Consider the following 25000-nt stretch of genomic DNA (forward strand, 5'->3'; position numbering starts at 1 on the left):
CTGAAGTTTAGTTAATCCTCACCACTAGTTTACAGTAAATTCAAAGAAGTCACATTTCATCACACAGAGTCTGGACTTCCTGTGACAGCGACATCACTTCCTGTTGATAAGTGTTTGTTCTTTTTTTTGTCTGCCTGGTTTTTTTCTGTCCTCTGGACATTTCAGCAGCAGCAGCAGCAGCAGCAGCAGCAGCAGCAGCAGCAGCGTCACCGCCGTCAGAGGAACGATGAGACGCCACAAAACACAGATGAGACCCTGACGGAGGATGAGGAGGAGCAGGAGGAGCAGGAGCAGGAGCAGGAGCAGGAGCAGGAGCAGTTTCTAACTTTGATCTTTTTTCGACATCTTCAACGTTCAGATATTTTCACTCAGCTTCACCTAAAGTAACACATTTGCTCTCTGGTTCCCCCTACAGGTGGAAATGGTAAAGACCAATATGACAACGTTTTATTTCTAAATTATGTTTGAGATGAAAAGGAACCCACTGAAAAAACAAAAGAACGACAGTGTTTAAAGCCCCGCCCCAGATTAAGACAGATTATTATTTTTACTCTTCCTGAGTTCAATACCCACGACTTAACGGTGATTGGGGGCGGGACCAGAACCACGCAATAACCAATGAGAGTGAGTTGCCCTGGAAACAGACGTTACGTACTTTTGTTTCGAATCGTAAATATCAGCACAAAACATTAACTCCACTCAGTTTAGTGTCAGTCACTTCATAGCTCCTCCTCAAAGTGGGCGGAGTCAGCACTGTGGTGTATAAGTAGATTTTGGAATAAGTAGATTTATGAATTAAATAGATTTTTGAATTTAATAGATTTTGGAATAATAAGTAGATTTTGGAAAAAGTAGATTTTTGAATTAAGTTGATTTTGGAAAAAGTAGATTTTTGAATTAAGTAGATTTTGGAAAAAGTAGATTCTGGAATTAAGTAGATTTTGCAATTATAAGTAGATTTTGGAATAAGTAGATTTTTGAATTAAATAGATTTTTGAATTAAGTAGATTTTGGAATAATAAGTAGATTTTGGAATAATAAGTAGATTTTGGAAAAAGCAGATTTTTGAATTAAGTAGATTTTGGAAAAAGTAGATTTTTGAATTAAGTAGATTTTGGAAAAAAGAGAGTTTTGAATTAAGTAGATTTTGGAAAAGGTAGATTTTTGAATTAAGTAGATTTTGGAATTATAAGTAGATTTTTGAAAAAGTAGATTTTTGAATTAAGTAGATTTTGGAATTATAAGTATATTTTGAAATAATAAGTAGATTTTGGAAAAAGTAGATTTTGGAATTAAGTAGATTTTGGAATTATAAGTAGATTTTGGAATTAAGTAGATTTTTGAATCAAGTAGATTTTGGAATTTTAGTATCGGCTCAGCTCGGCTGTTTGCCCGACTACAGAATCTTCCTAAAACAAAGTCAACCAATCACAGCAATCGTTTTTTAAAAACGTTTTTAGCCACTTGCGCCACAGAGTTCCCCCGGGAGAAACTAACCGTCGACCTGTGAGAAAACTGGTCGTTCTGCATCAGTCGTTGACCTGATTGTTGTCGCTTGATTCAAACGCATACGGAGACATTTTCATCTACGTTCAAGGCCGTAATGTCCCTAAACAGACATGGGTTGATAGTTCGAGTTATTAGCGGAGCTGTGGACACTGTCCACTCTGACGTGCAGAACAATGAGCGAGTAAAGTTAAGAAAGAGAGAGAAAAAGACAACGTGACGTCTCTGTCTCACCAAAGACAAAAGACAAAGACAGACTTTGACCAGAGGACAATCACTTGTCCACGTGCAGAGCTTCTTCACATCAATAAACGTGGACGAAGAAAAGCTCTTGTTGTCCTCCCGTCTTAAACTATGTCAGCACATTTAGGCCATGAATTTGAGGAAATCAATCCTGGAAAGTCCTTGAATTTGATGTCAAACCAAGGACCGCACCTGAGCCAGGGTTTCAGAAACTTAAACCAACGCTGCACAAACAGCGAGCTCCGCCGCACACGTGACGCACACGTGACGCGGGAGCCGAGAGTCCACTGTGGGAATGAGACGCTAACGCTAACACAAAGCTACAGCCACAACATTCTCTCAGCAACAGCAGCCGTGCTGCGGCGGCTTTAAATAGACTCAATTGGACATCTGCTTCAGTGAGGAGGAGGAGGAGGAGGAGGAGGATGGAGAGAGAGAGAGAGAGAGAGAGAGAGAGAGGGGGAGAGATGACACCATCTTCTTCCTCTGTCTCTATTTCTGTCTCCTCACCGCTTCAACACCGCTCACACAATCACAGAGATCAAACCCAGCTTGTGTATGCTTTTTAATTTCTGCGCGATAATCACGTTGGCAGGTCTGACGTCTCACAGGAGGGGGCGCCGCTGCGTCTGTACATATATATATATATATATATATATATATATATATATATATATATATATATATATATATATACACACACTTGTATATAAAAGTGCACAGAAAAGGTGAGGAAAATGGAGCGGAAGACTTTAATTATTATCTTACATCTAACATAATTCATTGTGTAATAAAGAAAAAGTCTTCTCAGTTTGAGACGTAAAGGTTAGCGAGGATGAAGTGAAGAAATCCTGCACATGCACATGCACAAGCTTTTCTTTAAACTCAGCTCCAAAAACTCAGTTTCCTGTAAAACGCTGGGAATTTTGTATCCACGAAAAATAAACGATTGAACGTCATCATTGGTGAAGTGACCTAGTTCTGAAATACTGTGAAATATAATGAATGACAGGTAAGTGGACGGCTGTTTGAGAGCAGACTTAAACAGAAATGTATCCGCTTACAGTTTAATGTGAGGTTTTTCCTTCTGTGCACGAATAAAAACGACTGAATTTAACATTTGAATGAAATAGTTTTTACGTCAACATTTGTTTTCAAGTTCTTTGAGCAAATATTGTCACACAGTAACACAGAGAGCGACGTCGTCTGCAAAGAGTCGAACCACAGACCAAATATCGTTGGTTTCTGACCCACAGACACACACTATGATTATGACACTCATCACTATGACATCACAGGTGAAAGAGATGCTTCGAAAAACTAAAGTGAACAAACTCTGTAAACAATAACTTTATCACAATTATTCTACAAATGACATCCTCGAGGATTCTCTGAGAAACACTGACGCCAAACTCAAACCTCAGCGACGTCAAATCAACAAACTTGTTTTACTTCAACAGAAACTTCGTGTCACTTTTGAAAGAAGCGGATTTTCACACAAGATTCTTCTCACCAGTTTACAGTATTTACTCATTTATGATCGGAAAGATTTGTTTCTTTCAGTTTTGTAGATGAACATAAAGAATGAAAGTGAATGAGTGAAATAACAGAGTAATAAGCGTGCGGCAGACGACGTAACGGAGAGAAGTCAAAGTGTTATTTGTGTTGTTCACGTCTTCAGCGGTGAACAGATGTGTCGAGTCACACAAAGTTAGCGGAAAGTGCTAACATGTGGATTAACACTCGCGTCTTTTAAAGCGATATAAATAAACTCGCTGCACCGTCACTGTGTGTTTGAACTCGGCGACCTCATTAACCGTCAAAGGATTTAAAGAAGACAAACTCACTTGGACTCTTTTCAGTGTCACAATCGGACATGTGTGATAAGCACCTCCCCCTCCTCCCCCCTCCTCCCCCAGCTTCTTTATTTGACTAAATCATGCAGATGTGAGAACGAGCCTTGAGGTTTATGTCATCATGCAGATGTGACGTGCGTTTCAAATCCAAACAAAGTCCGTGTGTGTCTTTGAAAACCACCCACTGAATATAGATTCCTGTTTTACCTCCATCCATTTAAGAGGAGGAAGAGGAGGAGGAGGAGGAGGAGGAGGAGGAGGAGGGGGTGATGGAGGCGAGTGGGAAAAAGGAAAAATAAGCAGAGGAGAGGATGCGGATGAAATAAGTAAAGAGGGATTATTTCATAAACGACAGAATTCTCTTTTCTGTGGAAGTCATTTGATCCTGTCAAATACGCCTAAAGCCAAACTCCCACGCGCTCATTGTCTGAAAAACGCTGCCATTATGAGAAACTTCCCTTTTTTTTTTTTTTTGGTTCGCTGCTCGACACTCGCAGTGTTCGCTAAATCTGCACGAGACGGAAAATGAGATTTAAATCAGAGACAGAAAACGGCGAGGACGTCAGCTGTGTTTGTCCTGCAGCGACGACAGCAAAGACAAATAATAATAAACGTGACACAATATAGAAAACTATAAACAATAAGACGATAGAAAAAGATGCAGAACAAACAACGTGTCCTCTGACCTTCATCTGTGTGTGTGTGTTTAATCTTAGGGTATACAAATTAAAAAGGCTCAAATACTCGTTTTGGTTTTAAAAAAACCTGAAACTTTAACACTTTGTTTCCTGCTGCTGATTTTAATGGAAAAAGCTTTTGCAAATGAAGTTTAATTCAAAAACACAAAGTGCTTCACAAAGCCAAGGATCTTTCGAGGTGCGGTCCGACACAGACGAGGCAAAAAGGCTAAGGATTCTGGGAAAATAGACATGGTGTGTGTGTGTGTGTGTGTCACTGTGACAATAACTACTGAAGAAACATCAGCTTTAGTAGAAAAGATAATATTGTCGCTGTGAATTATTTGTATGTTTATTTTTGTTCATGCAACGTTATTATAAATAATAAAAAAAACATTGTATTTACACTTAAGAACAACCTTCCATACTCGTTCATATGTATGCTTGTTTGTTTGTTTCCTGTTCATAATTATCTAAAATAATAAAACATTTGAAAAAAAGAACAACCTTCCAGAGACAAAATAATAAAATATAACAAGAAAACTAAATATAAACTAATTTAAATGGATGACGTGCATATGTAAGCTGTTCTTTATGCTAACTCACGCATAGCATCACAACGTTGAAGTAAATGTTAAGTTAGTGCGTATTAATGAGATCCAACGCTGGCGTTTAGAAGTTCTGCTTAAGTTTCTACTTCTGAATGAAGACGACGAGTAATTCAGCCGCTCTGAAGACAAACTGCATTCATTCTGTGTGAAGAACCAGAGTTTGAAGAATCCTTCACATGAAAACCTTCTACACGGTTTGATGATGATGATGATGAAACGTCCCTGAAATTCGGCTGTTTTTTCCCTCCTTGACTTTCAGGAGAAGAAGCAGCAAAACAAACCTCTACGCAGACGACTCACTGCTCTTCTTCTAAAACACCAAAAACTGCTGCAACCTGGACAAACTGTTCTGCTGCTGCTCTGACGTCCGACACGGACCGTCTGAGAACTGCTGATAAGTCTGAGACCATGGACCTGAGGACCAGGGCCTGAGCCAGGAATGACAGGGGCCCAAATGACTTAGTGCGAGGAACCTATTGTTATCCTTCAGATGATTCTATCCGTGGCTTTGCGGTCATTTTTGAGAGCGTTAACTCTTGAAACTTGGCATGGAGGTCAGGTCTGGCATAGAGGCGATATTGGCATAGTTCCCGGGCCCCTGCGTTGCTCAAAGGCTCTATAGTGCCGCCTAAGGTGAAAGAGGCTAAATTGAGTTCCACCAAATTTCCAAGACCAAGACGAACAGATTAGTTGACCGTAACCGTGGCCTCAACTCAACAGGAAGTCGGCCAATTTGAATTTTGGCGTCCATTTTGGCGATTTGCCCCCCTACGTAAATGAGTGACACATGCACTGAGGTCAGTGTAGTCCGAGTTAATTTATAATTTTACAAAACTTTTATCACCCACAGAAACATACAAATAAGCAAAAATGAAATCTGTTCTTGAAAAAATTGAAAAATGTTGTACATTCATTAGTAGATTTTTTGTTGGTGAGCACAAACCAGATATGTATGCATATGCATATGTATATATATATATATATATATATATATATATATATGTCCAAAAAAGTAATAAACTAATATACAGTGTCATGTAAGAAGCTGACAAATCAAATGAACTTACTGAAATTGTTTGCAATTATTATGATTAATGAATAATAATTAATTAATTGTATTTGGTTCTTTAAGGATGAAATAAACACCTGACCCTATGTTTAGATACTCGCATGTAAAATATCAAAATAACTGGTACATATTTTAATGCCAACTTTTTCTGATTTTCCAAAATCTGCCATGCTTAAAAAAAATAAATATATATATATATATATATATATATATATATGTGTGTATATATATATATATATAAATATATATGTGTGTATATATATACATATATATATATGTGTGTATATATATATATATATATATATATATATGTATTTACAGTGAAAGTTGTGGAAAATAAAGTTCTGCATATAAACATGGTTTCCCTGCATGCACGTGTCAGAGAGTCAGGTTAAGTGCAGGTGAGTCGAGCAGAAAAGTTTGCCAGGAGGGTTTTTATGTATGGAGGAATAACATGTGTGTGTGTGTGTGTGTGTGTGTGTGTGCCACTGACTTGTATCTAAACCCACACACTGCAAATAAATCTTAAAGTTCAGTTATTTTGAGATGTGCTCGTGTGAAGGAATGACACACCGTCAACACGCTTCAAACCCGAAGTTCATTATCAGTGAAAAACCGTCTGCCAGAGGAAAAACAAGGAGAAAAGAAGCTTTTAACCACTTTAACAATAAAATCTACGTCAGTTTGAGTCTACGACATCTACGTCACATGATCACGTCTTTATCTCACTGTGAGACACACACACACACACACACACTGCTGCCTCCATCACTAAGTTCAAATGTCTTCTTTTGTCTCTTCATTGTTTGAATTCCTTTGTTCAGATTGACCTCAGTGACACAAAGTGACCACACGAGGCAGCAGAGGCCTGATTTTCTCTCTGGGCTTTGGTGCAGGGAGAGTGAGTGGTTTAAGTGTCTCTCATGGACTTTATTAGCGTCTCCTCTGGCAGTAAATGACAGAGTGAGCCTCTGTGTCTCAGGCTGATTCTCAGCAGTAGGGGGCGCTCACAGCACAGTCAGTACAGTCTTAAAACCACGCGTCTAAAAATCCTAAACTAAAACTTTTCTTAATCCAGAAAATGGACGAGCGCTCGTCGTTCTTGGATTCGTTAAATTATCGTTTTCAGCCAAAGAAAAACCTGGACACGTCTCCCTCTCTCTCCTCTCTCTCCTCTCTCCCTCCATCCCTCTCTCCCTCTCTCTCTCTCTCTTTCTCTCTCCCTCTTTCTTGGATGGCGGCGAGTTTGATAAATGAAATGCTCAGAGCGAGAGAAGAGGAAACGGAGAGAAGAGGAAGAGGAGGAGGAGGAGGAGGAAGCACTTGGCAGAGCGAGGTCCAGGCGAATCAGGCGAGCGAATGAACCGGTGTGGGAGAGCGAGTGGGTGAGGGAGTGAGAGGGAGAGAGAGGAAGAGGAGGAGGGTGAGGATATATTTAGAGCTGCTGCTAATCAACTTCTCCGTCAGTTTGTGTCTGTGTGGGCGAGAGAGAGAGAGAGAGAGAGAGAGAGAGAGAGAGAGAGAGAGAGAGAGAGGGCGAGTTCAACAGTAAAAATCAATATGCAGCCCACTCACTCACTCACTTACTTACAGAGTGTGTGTGTGTGTGTGAAAATGACAGGATGAGGCAGAGACTGAAAAATGTTCATATTTAAATAAAAACACAAATAATGTCTCTAATAATTCATTTAAAATATCTTTTTCTAAAGTGACATAAATGTCAAATACACTATTTATTATAAAAAGAGTTCATATTTTCTATATTCTACATTGTTATAATTTCTTTCTTTTACTTTTTGCCGTTTTGTGGGAGTAATAAAGGAGAATCTCTTATCCCGGAGGTCTCAAACGTGTGGCCCACGGACCGGATGTGACCGCCCCCATCCATTTAAACCGGCCCTATAATGAGCACTTTTATTTTGAAATTATGTGAAATAGTGCGATACAATATTGTAATATAGTTTTATGTTCATCTCATTAATATGTATGTATGTATGTGTGTGTAAAAATGTATAAATCAGCTGTCATTCATGTTCGCTTGCAGCTAACACAAACTCTAATGCTAACACATACTCTGATGCTAACACAAACTCTGATGCTAACACAAACCTGATGCTAACACAAACTCTGATGCTAACACAAACTCTGATGCTAACACAAACTCCGATGCTAACACAAATGCTGATGCTAACACAAACTCCGATGCTAACACAAATGCTGATGCTAACACAAACCTGATGCTAACACAAACTCTGATGCTAACACAAACTCTGATGCTAACACAAACTCTGATGCTAACACAAACCTGATGCTAACACAAACTCCGATGCTAACACAAATGCTGATGCTAACACAAACTCTGATGTACAAATATAACACTGTTCAGTTTCGGGTACACAAACTAAAAATATTCAGATTTTTTTTTAAATTCTTTGTCAAAAAGAAGCAAATAAACTAAAATAAATTGACATTTAGGAAGTTGCTTTGAAAACATTATTATTGGGTGGGCTGTGGTGGTGGGCGGAGCAACCGACCAGAAATCATTAAGCGGAAACATTAACACAGTTTGTGGCCTCGCAAATTATTATTTAATCTCTGATGAGTCATCGTGGTCATTTTATGATTTAATATCTTTGATTTCTTTACAATATCAAAGCGTTAAAGTCCAAATTAAATAAAATGTATGTTCATGTCGCAGAGAGCAGAAAAACATGGATGTTTTGTTAAGAATTTAACTCTCAACAAAAAACCTCTGATAACAAGCAAATAATCTACAGATTCTACATCAACTTTGTGTTTGTTTGACTCTGATGTGAAACAAACACACGCACACACACACACACGCACACACACACACACATACACACACACACACACACACTCTCTCTTTCTCTCTCCGACTTCTTTCAATCATTAAAAGTCAAAGTTTTGGCCACAGACAGAAAACAAGTGAAAACAAATATTTACTTGGATTTAATTTTATCCGAGGCACAAGTTAAAGGTTTGTGTGTGTGTGTGCGTGTGTGTGTGTGTGTGTGTGTGTGTGTGTGTGTGTGTGTGTGTGTGCGTGTGTGTGCGTGTGTGTGTGTGTGTGTGTTGACTCCAGGTCAATACTGTGTGGGCTCTAATGAAGCTGCGATGTAGAAACCGCAGCATCCAGACAGTTTAGTCGCGGAGGAGGTTGAGGGTTAAAGCTAACGTCACGTCAAGTTATGCTGGACTCCTTCCTGACCCCGCCCCCTCCCCGGTCTCTCATTAGCTGATAGTCGATGGTCTCCTGTGTTACCCACACACAGAGAAAAGGCAATTAGAGCATCGACCAAACGATTGTGCGAACCGCTGATCGATAGCTAATCATCTGCCACCTGAGAGGGAGGGAGGAAGGGAGGGGGCGGAGGGAGAGAGGGAGGGGGCGGAGGGAGAGAGGGAGAGTGATTTTGAAGGAATGTCTTTTGTGGAGTTGAAAGTATTCTTCACATTAAAACAGTGTTTCTTCTCTTTGAGAACAAACCTCTATGCAGACGATTCACTGATTTTCTTCTAAAAACACCCCAAAAAAAAAATGTCCACACAGACAGACAAACAGACAATGTCCACGTTCTCTTGTGTTGATAAAGTGTAAATAAAACAAAAGTGTAGATATTTTCACGACGAAGGACGCGTGGACGTCTCCTCGTGTTTATGTCTCGCAGGTTTTTCTCCAGCGTGAACGACGTCAAACATTTCTACACTTTATAAAGAGGTTTCAACAGCAATGAAATGACAACAGTTTTCTTTATGTAGCCCTTAAATTTCATAACTGCGACAAACTACCGTTCTTTAAGTATCAAAAACCTTCACACAGGATATTATCTTTATTTTAAAGGTCAAATAGGTTTATTTTCAGCTCCACGTTCATTTTATTTGGCTGGAGAAGAAACAAAAACGTCTCTTTATAGCCATCTAAAGCTAACTAGCTAGCTTTGTTTGTTTGCTGTGCACTGCACGGGTGGGCGGAGCCTAGAAACATAAACTGCTGAAGTTAAGTCATTACTGATAAATATTTAAATATGTTTGTGCGATAAAAAAAGTTGGTCTGTAGAAATTGTTGCTTTTGCTAAAATCTCTTTAATGAACTTTAATTTACACTTAAATAAACCCTTATATTAATGATGCAGTTCAGTTGTTTTGGACGTAATTGTTACTGATTCTGAGAATTTAATCTTTTTTTATCTCCATGAAACAACTGAGAGAGTAATTACTGTTTCATTCTGTTAATAATTAGTCATCAAATCGACCAAAATGTCCTTTAAATGATTAAAAAATGTTTTTCTTTAGTTTATTGTTTTTATTCTTCAGAGGCTGATGATGTCACGGGGGGGGGGGGGGATTTAAGCAGGAAGTGCCCTCACTTTCACTTCCTCTCTGCTGTAGAGAGTTAACCTCGTTGTTTCCTGTGTATCCTCTCTCTCTGTCTGTCTGTCTGTCTGTCTGTCTGTCTGTCTGTCTCTCTCCGTCTCAGTTTCACGTCTTCTCTCTGTGTGAGAAGCTTAGAAAGCGTTCACTCAGATCATGAATAAAATAACGTTAGCAGTCGCATGCGTCCATGAACACGGCGCACACACACACGCACGCACACGCACACACACACACACGATGTTAGTGAATCTGTGAGAAAATTAACATGTTTTTTTTTTCAAATCATTAAATGATCTTGTATTTCTTCTGTTACACGATCATTTCATTGTCGTTTACTACCGTCTATTTTGATTTAAATGTTTAAATCTATGTTTGATAATAAACACTTTTGTGTCACATCTTAGGTCAAATATGTTTAAAGCTACAAAACAAAAAAAAGCATATTTTTTTACTAATTTTAGATACAAATATTATCTTGAGCTAGCTACTGTTAGCAAAAATAAAACACTGAGCATCTGTTCTGGCAACTAGGGGGCAGTCAAGTGGGGAAAAAGGCCAACTTTTTTTGGTCAGGGTGGGAAAACGAGCTTCCAATAAAATAATGAACAGAATTTCTGCGTGGTGGTTGTAAAATAACACATTTATAAATAAATAAATCAACCATGACGATGTTGACCCAGGAACATGAATCACTGCACTAAACAAACACCTGATGGAAAAGTCTCTCTGTCTCAGGTGTCTGAAAGGTCACAGGTCACATGGAGCAGCGGCCAATTAAAGCCCCGCGGGTTCAACGCGAGCAGGAAACAATCTCCAAACCCCATCTGTGGACCCGCGCCTCGGGGGGGAGGAGTCACCGACAACTGCCCTGCACCTGTGTGTGTGAGTGTGTGAGTGTGTGAGTGAATGAGTGAAAACACAATCAGTTTTGAGTGTTGTCAAGACCAGAGAATGAATATATAATAATATTCATGTTTTATATTCATTCATAATAATGTTTATGTTAGTTAGCACTCGTTAGTTAGCAGTGGTTATTAATGACAGTTAATGCATCGTGTCTGCTTTATTTAATCATCCATCACTTACACACACACACACACACAGTGGGGGCGTGTCAGCTCTCAGCTCGTCGGGTCAAAGGTCACAGTGAGGCGGGGCTGAGTGAGGGCAAGACGCCGCGGCGTTCACTGGTTTGATGAAACATGTCTGCCTCAGCGAGCGTGTGTGTGTGTGTGTGTGTATTACTAACGTTGTGGGGACCTAAACCTGTTTACACATTATGGGGGACTTGTCTTCCCTGTGGGGACAAAAATCAAGTCCCCACAACATAAATGACTACATTCTAAAGTGAAGATATGTTTTAAGGTTAGGATTAGGATTAGGATTAGGCCAGTAGTAACTGTGGTTAAGGTTAGATTAAGTCTCCAGGAAATGAATGTAAGTCAATGCAATGCATTTTTTTTTAAAACGTGACAAAAATAATTGGAGCAGAGAAAGAAGTCGTGAGCTGCAGCTAAACACGTTAATGAGAGGCAGTGATGTCATCATCATCATCATCATCATCATCATGAGCGCTTTATAGACGATGAATTCTTCCTCCTCCTCTTCCTCCTCTTCCTCTCAGTGGGCGGGAAAAAGAATGAAATAAAGAAAAACCAACGTTCTGCCAACAATCTGCTTTCATAACAACAAGGTTCTCCTCGGCCGTCAGTCCCACAGCAACGAGACCCACGCACGCTCACCTCTACACAACCCCACCACGCCACCGCGGGGCCCAGCCGAGGGAAGGAAGGAAGGAAGGAAGTAAGGGAAGAAGGAGATTAGGAAAGGAAAGGAGGCAGGGAAGTGAAAAAATTCACTGCAGCGAAGAAAAATGTTGTGTTTCTGTGTCACAGAAGTGGAGCAGAGACCGTCGAGTGAATGTGTGAGCAATAAAGTTTTGACAAAACACACACACACACATGTTCTCTCTCACACACACACACAGAGAACACGATCATCTGTTTCTCATTGTAAAGGAATCTCCCTCCCTCCCTCCTTCCCTCCCTCACACACACACACACACACACACACACACACACACACACACACTGACACAAAAATGAGGAGTTTTCCCTCATTAATATATAAATATTCTTATTTCTGTGCCGTAGTCTTCTTGTACTTTCAGTTTTATTTGATGTAAAAAGTAAAAAAATAAATAAATATATCTCTTATTTATTTTCCAGTTATTTTTAAGTGGTGTGTGTTTTATGCGTGCGAGTAAACTTTGGAATTATGAAGCGACTCCCGGTCGTGTTTTGTAAAAATCTAAATCAATAATGAAGGTCGGGTTACGTTAAACTTTAATGTTCACAATGTGGAAGAAAAAGTGTCTTTGGCTTCGAGCACAAACAAGAAAAACAGACAAAAACTGCCGAAAATATAATCATACATTATAATATATATATATATATATATATATATATATATATTATAGTTGAAGTTAAATACACAAGTGTAAATTCAACAGTGATGCCCCTTTTTGAATTTCGTATAAACAAAATGGCCGATCCTGCGTTTTCTACGCCGTCTTCATCAACGTCACGACTTCCAGGATTATTATTAAAAACAACAACAACACAAATGCAGATCGTTTTCTTATTGTCACCATTGAAAGTGTTGATACAATAAAAGTGTCAAACACTTTCAAACGCACATTAATGTGTGTGTGTGTGTGTGTGTGAGAGAGAGGGGGGGTCAACTACAGGCTGTGCTTTCCATCAGGGAAGAGGGAGGATGAGGAGGGGTGAGGATGGAGGGGTGAAGGGGTGAAGAGCTGTCAGAAGAAAACAGCAGACTCAGCGTTTGTTTCTCGTGCCGAGCGTCGACGTCTTCATCTGTGACTGACTCTGCATTCTGAAAACACTCGTCATACACGGTGTGTGTGTGTGTGTGTGTGTGTGAGTGTGTGTGTGACTGAGTGTGTGTGAGTGAGTGAGTGTGTGTGTGTGTGTGAGTGAGTGTGAGTGAGTGTGTGTGTGTGTGTGTGTGTGTGTGTGAGAGTGTGTGTGTGTGTGTGTGTGTGGAGAGTGAGTGTGTGTGTGTGTGTGTGTGTGTGTGTGAGTGAGTGAGTGAGTGTGTGTGTGTGTGTGTGTGTGTGAGAGTATGTCCCTCAGTTTTAAGGTCAGTTTCAGGCTGGTTCTCAGCAGCAGGGGGCGCTCACAGCACATTACCCCACACTAAACTACCACATATATGTAGATACAGTATCTTCGTCAGACTGGAACAATCACACGATGGTCTTCATGCATTCACACACACTTTCATGCTTTCATGCTTTCATTTCAGACCCACAGAGAAACAACAAACGGAGGTAAAAATGAGGAGAATATTCTGATAATATTGGGCTCTCAGGTCAGATCTCAGCCCGGCTCACGGAGAGGCGGAGCTACACTCACTTCATCACATATTAAAGGCGCGCGTCGTCGTTTCCCGACAGCAATAAACACGATGAATGCCAGAACCTGCACTCTCACAGCAGCGTGCATGAGCCTTGGATTATTCACACCATTACGTCGACTTTTCTTCATCTTACCTCCGTTCATTCGTCTTCATCACAAACTTCGGGGGATTTTCAGCCACGACGACGAACTCTGGAGCGACGAGTGTCCGACGTTTCTGCAACAGATTCAAACATTTACAGATTGAGGAACGATCGGATCTCCATCTCGCTACGAGAGGTGGAAAAACAGCGGGATGGTTTAAATGGGTTTATTTGCTAATATAAAAACACAGAATAAACTTCAGTACGCAGCACTTTCAAATAATCTAATAATAATAATTTAAGTCGCTTCAGGGAAAACACGAATATTTGAAACCTATAAAACACAAACACTCATAATCCCTTAATCCAGGAATCCTCTCTATGAGGTTTGGTGTGTGTGAGGCTGGTTGTCAGCAGCAGGGGGCGCTCACAGCAGCAGGATATTTAAGATTAAAGTCACATGACGACGATGACGTTTGTCTTCTGTCTCATGTCCTCTGACCTGGACACATGTGAAGTGTCCTCCCGCGGTTTATTTCCCTCTCATTTTTCTGTTTTTATTTATTTATTTTCTATTAATAATCCATGTGTGTTTTGTTTGAAGTGCTAATTCTGTTGTTGTTGTTGTTGTTGTTGTTGTTGTTGTTGTGGTGCCTTTATCTGGTGATCAGAGACTTTTCTCGTGTCTCACTTTCACCTCAGCAGAGACACAGTCGCCGTCCTCCCGTCTCACACACACGTTCAAATCAAACTAACCCGTTTTTATCCTCACAACTACGTTCAATCAACATTTGCACAACAGAGAAAAAGACGAGATCAACTCTTTATTTTTGTCTCATAACTGAAATTTATCCTGAGTTTTTAACTAATGGGAGGAATTTGAACCAGGTTCACTGATAAAAACTATTTTATTATTATTTATTCACTGGTTTACTGACTGTGACGTGTTGTGATCACGTTTGACTCCTCTGTAGATTACACTCAACAATGTAAGCAGTAAAACACAAAAACACAGCCAGACTCTTATTTTGAAATAGCTAAAAAAAAACTGACAAGATTTTTACTTTAAAAATGTGAATTCTTTGCATGTTTCATATAGAGTAGTGTCAAATACTAATAATCCGCTGTGCATGAGTAAACAGGCGTGCTGCCCCCTCACTGAGAGGATCGCAGAGGCGTTCACAGAACTCCAGACTGTTCACTGTCCGAGCTCCTAAATGGTGGAACCAGCTCCCCATCAACATCCGGCAGCGGGAAGCCTCCACATCTTCCGCTGCCGACTGAAAACACATTTCTTTCGACTCTACCTCGACTAAGACGACGACAAAAAAACAAAAACAAACACAAAACACTCGCTTATACGTCGCACTTATGACTAGCACGTCATAGTTTGGCTTACTTGAAGCTCTTACTTACTTCTAACTCTTGTTTGTACACAAATGTTTAAATGCACTTATTGTAAGTGGCTTTGGATAAAAGCGTCTGCTAAATGACATGTAATGTAAAAATAATGATTTATTTTAAACCTTTCACTCGCTTCATTTCACTCATTCATCCTGATGTAGATCGTGCACAAGTGACAGATGAAACCCTGCATTACTGTCACTGGGTCTCATGCTCCACACATTAGAATATTTGACATATTACATCATAGAAATGTATTTTATATATATAAATACATATGTACGTATACGTACATATGTATTTATATATATTTACATGTATATGTATGTGTGTGTATATATATATATATATATACACACACATACATATACACATACATACATACATATATATACATGTATGTTTACACGTGTCGTCTTTTCACAACATTTGTCGATCGAGAGCAGAGACGGATTTAAATGTACATTTTTATAACGTTCAGTCCTGAATACATTACATTATATCACATATATATGTATATATTACATATTGTTGCTGCTAATATCATATGAAAAGGTAACATTCTGTACTCGTACTGTATCCACACAATATTTATGTCAAGCTTTCAGCGAGTGTGATAATCCATTCTGTGTGTGTGTGTGTGTGTGTGTGTGTGTGTGTGTGTGTGTGTGTCACTAAACGGTGAATGGAACTCAGCAGGAAAACGAGCAGGTGACCCAGAAACACAGCAAACAGAGACGGAGGCTGGAGAAGGAAGCCGAGGGAAGAGAGCAGGAAAAAAAAAAGGTCTGATATTTATAGATATGAGGATAATGATGGTGCCCGAGTGTGTGTGTGTGTGTGTGTGTGTGTGTGTGTGTGTGTGTGTGTGAGAGTACATTCCAGCACTAAAGGCTGCCTGTTTGCTGATAAGTCTTGTAAATCATAGATATCCCCTGGTGTAAACGTTCCATCATATCAAACTGGAGTCCGTCCATCTGCTTTTTTATTATTTATTTTGATTCTCGCTCAGCGTTTACAACGTGTTCTGTCAGATAACGACGATGGAGAAAGCACCTGGAGAGCACAAACCTGCGCCATGATCTCAGGCAGAGGTGGGAGAAATCATCGATTCTCTGTCCAACCATCACGAAACATAAATGAAGGAAAAACAGGGTTTAACGCCTCGTAAAAGTTTTAGCAAAGACGTTAGCGACATAATCTGGATGAAGACATGTGCTGGACAACAGTCACGTGATACGTTAGCGCCCCCTGCAGGTGGAGGATAAACAAACGACCGGCGATAAAAACTGTGTTAATAAATGTCAAGTAAATAATATTGAATATTTAAATACACAAGATGCAGCTACATCATCGTTGTACGTCATGACGTTGTACGTAATGGTATGTACAGCACAATAAATATGACTTAAACTGACTGAATCCCCAGGTAAATGTCATGAAATCTGTCCTTTAAGAGGATCTGCTGCAACATGCAGTAAAAACACAGACTTTTTCCTTCAATATTGGTCCAAAAACTCCAGTAAATAATGTAAAGAGTTCAAATCCATCATAATAACGAGGTTTTCTGGGGGAAATTGTGACTTCTTAAAAGTTTGGAGTCTGGTTTGGTTATTTTCAGTTGGTCCAGTCTCAGGTTCTGAGTCATCCTGCACCAACACGGATTCTTTTCCCTTTTTTTAAAATGTATTTTTGGCAAGAAACAAGTCCAACATAGACGCCAGCAGGAGCATGTTCAGTCCCAAACTATTGATCGTGTCCTTCAGAAGCTCAAACTCTGTTTCCTGCAGACTTTCACGTCCGTCCGTCCCTCGTCCGTGTCATTGGACAGTTTCCCTTCCGTCCATGTTGTCATGCAGAGCTCGGCCGGCTGACTCTCTGTTCCATCGCTCAGACCCACACTGTCACCTGCCTCATTAGTGCTGAACCCAGTGTGATCACACACACACACACACACACACGCACACACACGCACACGCACACACGCACACACACACACACGCACTCACACACACACACACTTTTGTCCAGACACTCAAGTCAGAATGAGAAATAAATAAGAAGGAAGAACTTGTTCCAGGTCGCTGATGATTGTGTGTGTGTGTGTCAGTGTAGCATCATGTAGCAAAGCTAATGTGTTGTAAAGCTAACATTTCTAGCAGAACGATTGTGTCCCTGTTAGCATCACGAGAAAAACATTCTGAAGCTAAACTGAAGCTAACGCTTGTCATGGGTGAATGTGACGCTACTGTCGGATTTATGTGCTAAGATTTAGCAAAGCTAATGTTTACAGTCGAAACATCGCGACTTTAACGTCAATAGAAACTCAAATGAAGCTACAAACACGCGTGACCACGCCCCTGAACTGATCCGCCGCTGTTCGTGTGAACATGTGAGAACATGAATGTTCTGAAGCTTTTCCACATCGTTAAGGTGAGGACGTCTCGTTAAGGTGAGGACGTCTCGTTAAGGTGAGGACATCTCGTTAAGGTGAGGACGTCTCGTTAAGGTGAGGACGTCTCGTTAAGGTGAGGACGTCTCGTTAAGGTGAGGACGTCTAAATCCCAGTTTCTTCTCAGTTGAATCAGACGTGAGTTTTTAGCTTCACACACAAACCTGAGCTCAGTGTGACGGACACCGCGGCGCCACAGCACAACCCAAGGCATGCTGGGAAATCTGGGCTGCGGCCAGGCCCAGCTGGTGACAGGAAGAAGGCGAGGAAGAGGAGGAGATTTTTAGGCCTGTTTTTAATCAATCCCACATTAAACGGATATATACACTAAATGTGGGCGTCGACAGAGAGAGAGAGAGAGAGAGAGAGAGATATGAGAGGAATAAAAGTGGAGTGGACTATAAATGTGTCACAGACAGCAGACAACGACAGATGTTTTCACAGAGCAGAGAGAATTGAAATGGTTCATAAGTTTGAGACAAAGAGAGACAGACAGAGAGACAGACAGACAGACAGACAGACAGAGACAGAGACAGAGAGAGAGAGAGAGAGAGAGAGCTCCACACAAACATCCTTCTCTCCTCGTCTTCGTCTTCTCAGCTGGAGGCTGTCGCCTCATTGGCTGCTTTCTAACGGGGTCAAAGGTGACGAGCGACGCCCCCTCACTGCTTCTCTTAAAGACATAAAGAATGTTTGTTTCGAGCCTGAAGAGAAAAGTGTTTCTGTACATTATTATACATCCCATAATAACAGGAATCTGTAATCTTTACATTGTTTTTCATACGTTTGACTTTGAGTGAATGTTAATATTATGATTCTTTATTTGAATGGTTCTTCATCCTGACGCTAACGAGTGATACACAGGCTGCAGATTTATTGAAGTGTCACATGTTCAGACGACTTTTCTCCTGGTTTCACGTCAAAGTTAGACATTTATTTATTTATTGTCCTTGAACAACATGAAACTCTCCATGACTGAGATTCAGAGGACACTCAAAGCTGCTTTACACTACACTTCTGCAATTCACCCATTCACCCATTCATATCCACTCACACTTTCATACACAAGGGTGGGGTCATGTCTCTGAAGTGTCTTGTCCAAGGACGCATGGACATGTACTTTTTTACTTTTATGAACAACTGAAGGAAACACACGAGCGCTGCGACAGACGATGAACGGATGAGTCGTTGCATGATTTCTTTGTTTTTATGGAGAAATATTCACGTTTAAGAAGCTGAAAAATCACAAAAAAAACATTTTCATTAAAAATCTCATGATTTCAGTCCGTTTTTTGCTCTAAATCTAACTTTTGAAGATTCAAATCAAACATGCAATCGTTTTAAAATTCACACAAAGTCGACGTAACACTGACAAAAATAATAAATATGAGACTTTCATTCGACGCCACAGTGAAGACGACGTGAGAGAAAAGTCAAGGAAATGAATTCATGTTTGTGAGTGAACGAGTGAAAGTTTCATCCAAAAATAAAAGAAATGTGTGATTTGCAGGAATGTTCCTTTACAAGAGGAAACTTGGTGCATCATCATCATCATCATCATCATCATTATATGTGAGATAAAAACCAGCAGCTGTGAAACATGTGAGTCTTATTTAAAGACGAGCTCAGTTATCGCTCTGACACTGTGTGTGTGTGTGTGTGTGTGTGTGTGTGTCTGTGTGTGTGTGAGTGTCTGTGTGTGTGTGTCTGTGTGTGTGTGTGTGTGTGTGATCTCACTGTTTCCCTGCGTGAGAAGACAGACGGCAAAAAAATGCACTGAGTCAGTGTTCAGCCATGCAGCCTTCACTCACACACACACAGTTCTAAAGGATGCCATTGTCCTGCTGTGGAACACACACACACACACACACACACACACACACACACACACACACACACACACACAGCATCCCATGACCACATGATGTATGACCAGATGCAAACCTGTCTCGTCTATGAATCCTTTATTTACAGACCACTTACAGCTCAGAGGCTTCGTGGTGGTGTAAGAGGTGTGAGCGCCCCCTGCTGCTGAGAACCTTAAACCCTAACCATAAACAAAAGACTCGCTAAGTCTACGACGTCTTTAAGAACGTGATCACGTCTTTATCTCACTGTGAGACGGACTTTTCCAACAGGAAACTGAAGTTTGAGAACCACTCACTCTCCCACACCAAAGCCCATAGAGAAAATCACTGATTTTAACATCTCACACACACACACACACACACACACACAGGAGTTGTTGATCCACTGCTGCCTCCGTCACTAAGTTCAAATGTCTGATTTTGTCAATTCAGCCTCTGAAATCCTTTGTTCAGATTGACTTCAGTGACACAAAGTGACCACACGAGGCAGCAGAGGAGCAGCAGCAGCAGCTTAAATCACTGAGGTTTGGTGTGGACTCTTTCGTTAAGAGGCTAAAAGCGAGCGTTCCAAAAAGACACTGAACTCTTCCTTTAATGGACATCACTGCCAGTGGCGGTTAGTGCTGCCAGAGGTCAGAGGTCAGAGGTCAAACTCTGCCAGAGTGGGTAAAAAACCCACAGAAGCTCATGAATATTACACAGAGGCCTCACCATGACAGGACGGACGAGGAAAAACACAAAAGGGCAAGATTTGATCTAAGAGAGAGGGAGAAAGGAGGGAGAGAAGGATGGAGGAGGATAAAGAGGGTCCTGTGAAGGTCCAACAAAGACGGGCTTTTATAACCTCACTTTTATTCATGGACTGTCCCTCGACGCTGAGAGTGTGTGAAACCACACATTCATCATATCTGCTTTTAAAGGCCGTCGCACTCGTCACAAAAACACACGCAACTATTACAAAACTACGTTAGATTTTCATTTGAAACCTCATCGTTTGTGCTAAAGCAGAATTTCACCATGTTTGAAGTCGATGTCATTGTTTGTAACGCACGTTAATATCCTTCATTTAGAGAATAAAGTGGCTTTTATCTGAAATAAAAGTCTATTTTAAGATCTTATAACACACATCATAAACTCCATGCTAACTCTGCGCTAACTCCGTGCAGTAGATTATATTTGATCTTACAGTCCAGAGAAACATCATCCAGATTTACACATATACGGCGGGATTAACGCTGTTTAATAAGTGCTGTTATATATATATGTATATATATATACATATATATATACACATATGTATGTATACATATATATATATATATATATATATATATATATATATATATGTATACATACATATATATATATATATATATGTATGTATACATATATATAGAGAGAGAGAGAGTTCTATACAAACAGCACTTATTAAAGAGCGTTAATCCCGCCGTCCTTGTGAGATTCCCATCACTTTTATTCCACTGCCTCTTAAAGAGACACAGACTCAGATTACATGTGAACGGCGCGAGCCTTTAATCTGCAAACATGTTCAAACTCTGTGCAAACACTTGGACAATCATATCGAGCAAAAACAAACCGCCGCCCGCCACCGCGAGGACAAACAGGCGCTCGTATTTGCCGTGTGATGATTGTCGTCTCGGCGGACGCCCCCCGGCCCCCGGCCCCCGCCCCCCCCCCCCCCCCCCCCACCGATTCCTCTGCAGTGTAATCACTATTGTAAACCTTGTGTCATTGTGCGGACACGTATAATTAAAAGAGGATTAGCGGCGGACGAGCACAGATGCTTTTCTGCATGTAATTAACATTCAGACAATGTGGAAAAAACACCTGTGTTTGCAGGGTTATTCTGTGTGTGTGTGTGTGTGTGTGTGTGACGGGAGATTAGCCTCGGAATATTCAGGCTGACATTAACCAATCACAGCCGAGCATCCACGACGACACGCGAGCTGCCAGGACACGGAATGAAAGTCTCGTCCACGCGGTGACAGGCGCAGAAGACGACGACGTCCGTGAAGTTAGTTTGTGATTGAACGTCAGAGATGTTTTCAGACGACGCCATCACGTCTCTCACGTCAGGGGGCGGAGTCATCACAACGACAATCCACTGTTTCTGAAACCATCCCGACTTCAGAACAACGTTACAGAAGAATCATCACACGTTTTGATTCTCACATCAGGGGGCGGAGTCATAATTCCCGCTTTCCAAACCAAATCATTGCACCGCTACGAGTAAGTGTGGGCGGAGTCTTCAGAGACGTGGGAGTGGACTCTGGTCCCGCGTCATGAATCTGTTTGAAATAATAATTAAATAAAAAATGTTATTGATTTTCTTCTTGTGATCGTTGTGAATCGTTCATTCCTCATCGATTCATCTGTGGATCATTTTCTCGACTCGTCGTTCGTTATCGTTTGGTCCAGAAAATGTTTCTCAAACGTCTTGATCCGTGATTGAGTTTGAATGATTTCTTTGTTTTTATGGAGCAAAGAAACATTGAAGAAGCTGAAAAACCACACAATCCAATAATGGACAGAAACAGTTCACAGCCGTGACCGACTCAACGTCCCTCTCGTGATCAGTACAGGAAATAACGAGCGGCGGCGTCAGGTGAACTCCACGAGGACGACAAACAACAGCGCGCCGGTGTGACGCGGGGGCGACGCGGAGGGCACATCACTGCTGCTCTTTCCAGGTTCTGTGACATTAAAAAGAGAGATTGTCTAATGGAATTGACCTTTCACTGTTATCTCCTTATCATGCACATATGAAGAGGACACGTGTGTGTGTGTGTGTGTGTGTGTGTGTGAGGAGGCAGTTGTCACCAGCAGGATGGTCCAGTTTTACCCCGGTGACCACGAGCTGAGGTCGCACAGCAGTGACCTCACAGCCAAACACTGACTGCCCTCAACAAGCTGCACCTTCGTCCTCATCCTCATAAATCCCAGAATCACGTGAGTGATGTTAAAGTCAGCTGGTGTGTGTCCACTGTCAGGTTTCACCGTGTTCTTCTTAATAACACGTTCATCTGTGGTTAACATCCAGGCAAAGGTTACACACAAACACAAATGTCACGCTGTCTCATCTCATGCTCTTCTATGAAGTCAAGGTAACGACCACGTAAATGGCTGCACACTGCATCCATAGCAACCAGTGTCAGCGGGTCCTGCAGCTAAGTGGGTGGACGTGGACGTGGAAGTGGACACTTGTGACTCGCTGCCTCTGCGGTGAGTGTCGTCTGAGTGTCGGCACTTTGAGGACAAAGGACTCGCTATTAACGCCACACACACACACAAACACACACACACACACACACACACACACACACAGCATTTCTCTTCAAAGATGAGAGTCTAAGAATCAAACACAGAAATGTTGACGTGGTGATATTTGCTAATATTTACTGATTCAAGTCAAAAGGTTGGTGCACGGCGCCACATACAGGCCTGACATATGTACTGCAGCAGCGTCTTACAGTAAAACATCAGCACGGTTGTTTCTAACGTTCCTTGCCCCGCTTATATAAGCCCCGCCCCTTTCCTTCCTGCACGGATTCAGTGTTTTTGCCCAGTCCTGACGTCTGATTACACACATACATAAAACAGTGAATATTCTGTGGATTAACAGACGAGATTCTCAGTCTTTCACTTCAGGGTTTTCTATTTTCTGCAAAACTTATTGATCTGATTATGTATAAAAAAAAAGAAGTTAAATAAATAAACCAGATGAGCAGCAGTGAGATTACAACACACACACACACACACACAGATTTACGCTGCCTCTACGGCTCCAATCTATTTCAATTGGACATGGCTGCACACACACACACACACACACACACACACACACAGGTACAAAAATGTACACACACAGAAAATCCGTCAGCAGACACACACACACACACACACAGCAGCTGTTTACTACTGTCAGAAGTAATAAAAACAACATGAGTCAGTTTGAGAAAAGCATTTGAGAGAGAAATGTAAAAGTATGAAACTCCATATGCTCCCCCCTCTCTCCCCCCCCCTCCCCCCCTCTCCCCCCCGGCTGAACGATGACAGATCGTCTCAGACGCTGACAGCCTGTAGAACACTCACTGTTTTCCAGATTAGACTCTAATTTCTCAGCTTGGAGACGTAAACTCGGAGGAGGCCCAGCTGCAGAGCGTGACAGCCGTGTTACAGCTTCTTATTTATTTATTTTTTCCCGCTCATATTATGGTCTGTCACTTTTTAACAAGACTATTTCACAACACACGTGACGAGAGGAGGATTCCTGCAGTACTGCCAGTTTTCAGCTCTATTGTTCAGGAGACATGTGACCAACGACACGGGACCAACGACACGTGACCAACGACAGACACGTGACCAGCAACACGTGACCAACGACACGTGACCAACGACACGTGACCAACAACAGACACGTGACCGACGACAGACACGTGACCAGCGACATGTGACCAACGACACATGACTAACGACAGACACGTGACCTGACGACAGACACTTGACCAACGACATGTGACCAGCAACAGACACCAACGACAGACACGTGACCAGGCGACAGACACGTGACCAGCGACAGACACCAACGACAGACACGTGACCAGCGACAGACATGTGACCAACGACAGACATGTGACCAGCGACAGACATGTGACCAATGACAGACACTTGACCAACAACAGACACGTGACCAGCGACAGACACCTGACCAAAGACAGACACATGACCAACGACATGTGACCAACGACAGACACATGACCAACGACATGTGACCAACGACATGTGACCAACGACAGACACGCGACCAGCGACAGACACGTGACCAACGACAGACACGTGACTAACAACGTTTCTCTCTGGACTTTGGTGTGGGAGAGTGAGTGAGTGCTTCACAAACGTCTGTCTCACAGTGAGATAAAGACGTGATCATGTGACGTAGACGTCGTAGATTTTATAATCTTAGAAAGAAAAAACATCCCAGAGACGAAGTCACACACACACACACACACACACAGACAGAACCATCAGAGGACCAGTGATGGAAAGCGATGGTGACACCAGCCGTCAGCTAACATCAGCCCCGGGAAGATCGCCGTGACAACCACGACATCGACCCCTCCGAGAGATTATCATCAGCTGCAGCCTGAAGGCTACAGGCCGGCCACACACACACACACGCACACACGCACACACACACACACACACAGACACACACACACAGAGTACTGAATGATAGCAGATATAATTTCCCGCACGTTTGAACTCTGATTGTAACACTGAGCGTAAACAAAAGTGACGATATCTGAGCTCGTCTACTCTCCCCTGAGCTGCCGTGTGCTCGCTCTGTTGTCCGCGGTGGACGGACGGAC

General features: G+C 41.5%; 1 protein-coding gene across 1 annotated transcript in view; it reads right to left on the reverse strand.

The window, feature by feature from the left end:
* celf2 (cugbp, Elav-like family member 2) overlaps window positions 1–25000 on the reverse strand; it is a 180862-nt gene that overhangs the window by 152382 nt on the left and 3480 nt on the right. The window contains exon 2 of the mRNA XM_058623872.1: window positions 13938–14020. Within this exon, the coding sequence (XP_058479855.1) occupies window positions 13938–14020 (83 nt within the window). The remainder of the gene's footprint in view (window positions 1–13937; window positions 14021–25000) is intronic.

This window comes from Solea solea, chromosome 3 (genome assembly GCF_958295425.1).
Source record: "Solea solea chromosome 3, fSolSol10.1, whole genome shotgun sequence".
NCBI classification, from domain to species: domain Eukaryota; kingdom Metazoa; phylum Chordata; class Actinopteri; order Pleuronectiformes; family Soleidae; genus Solea; species Solea solea.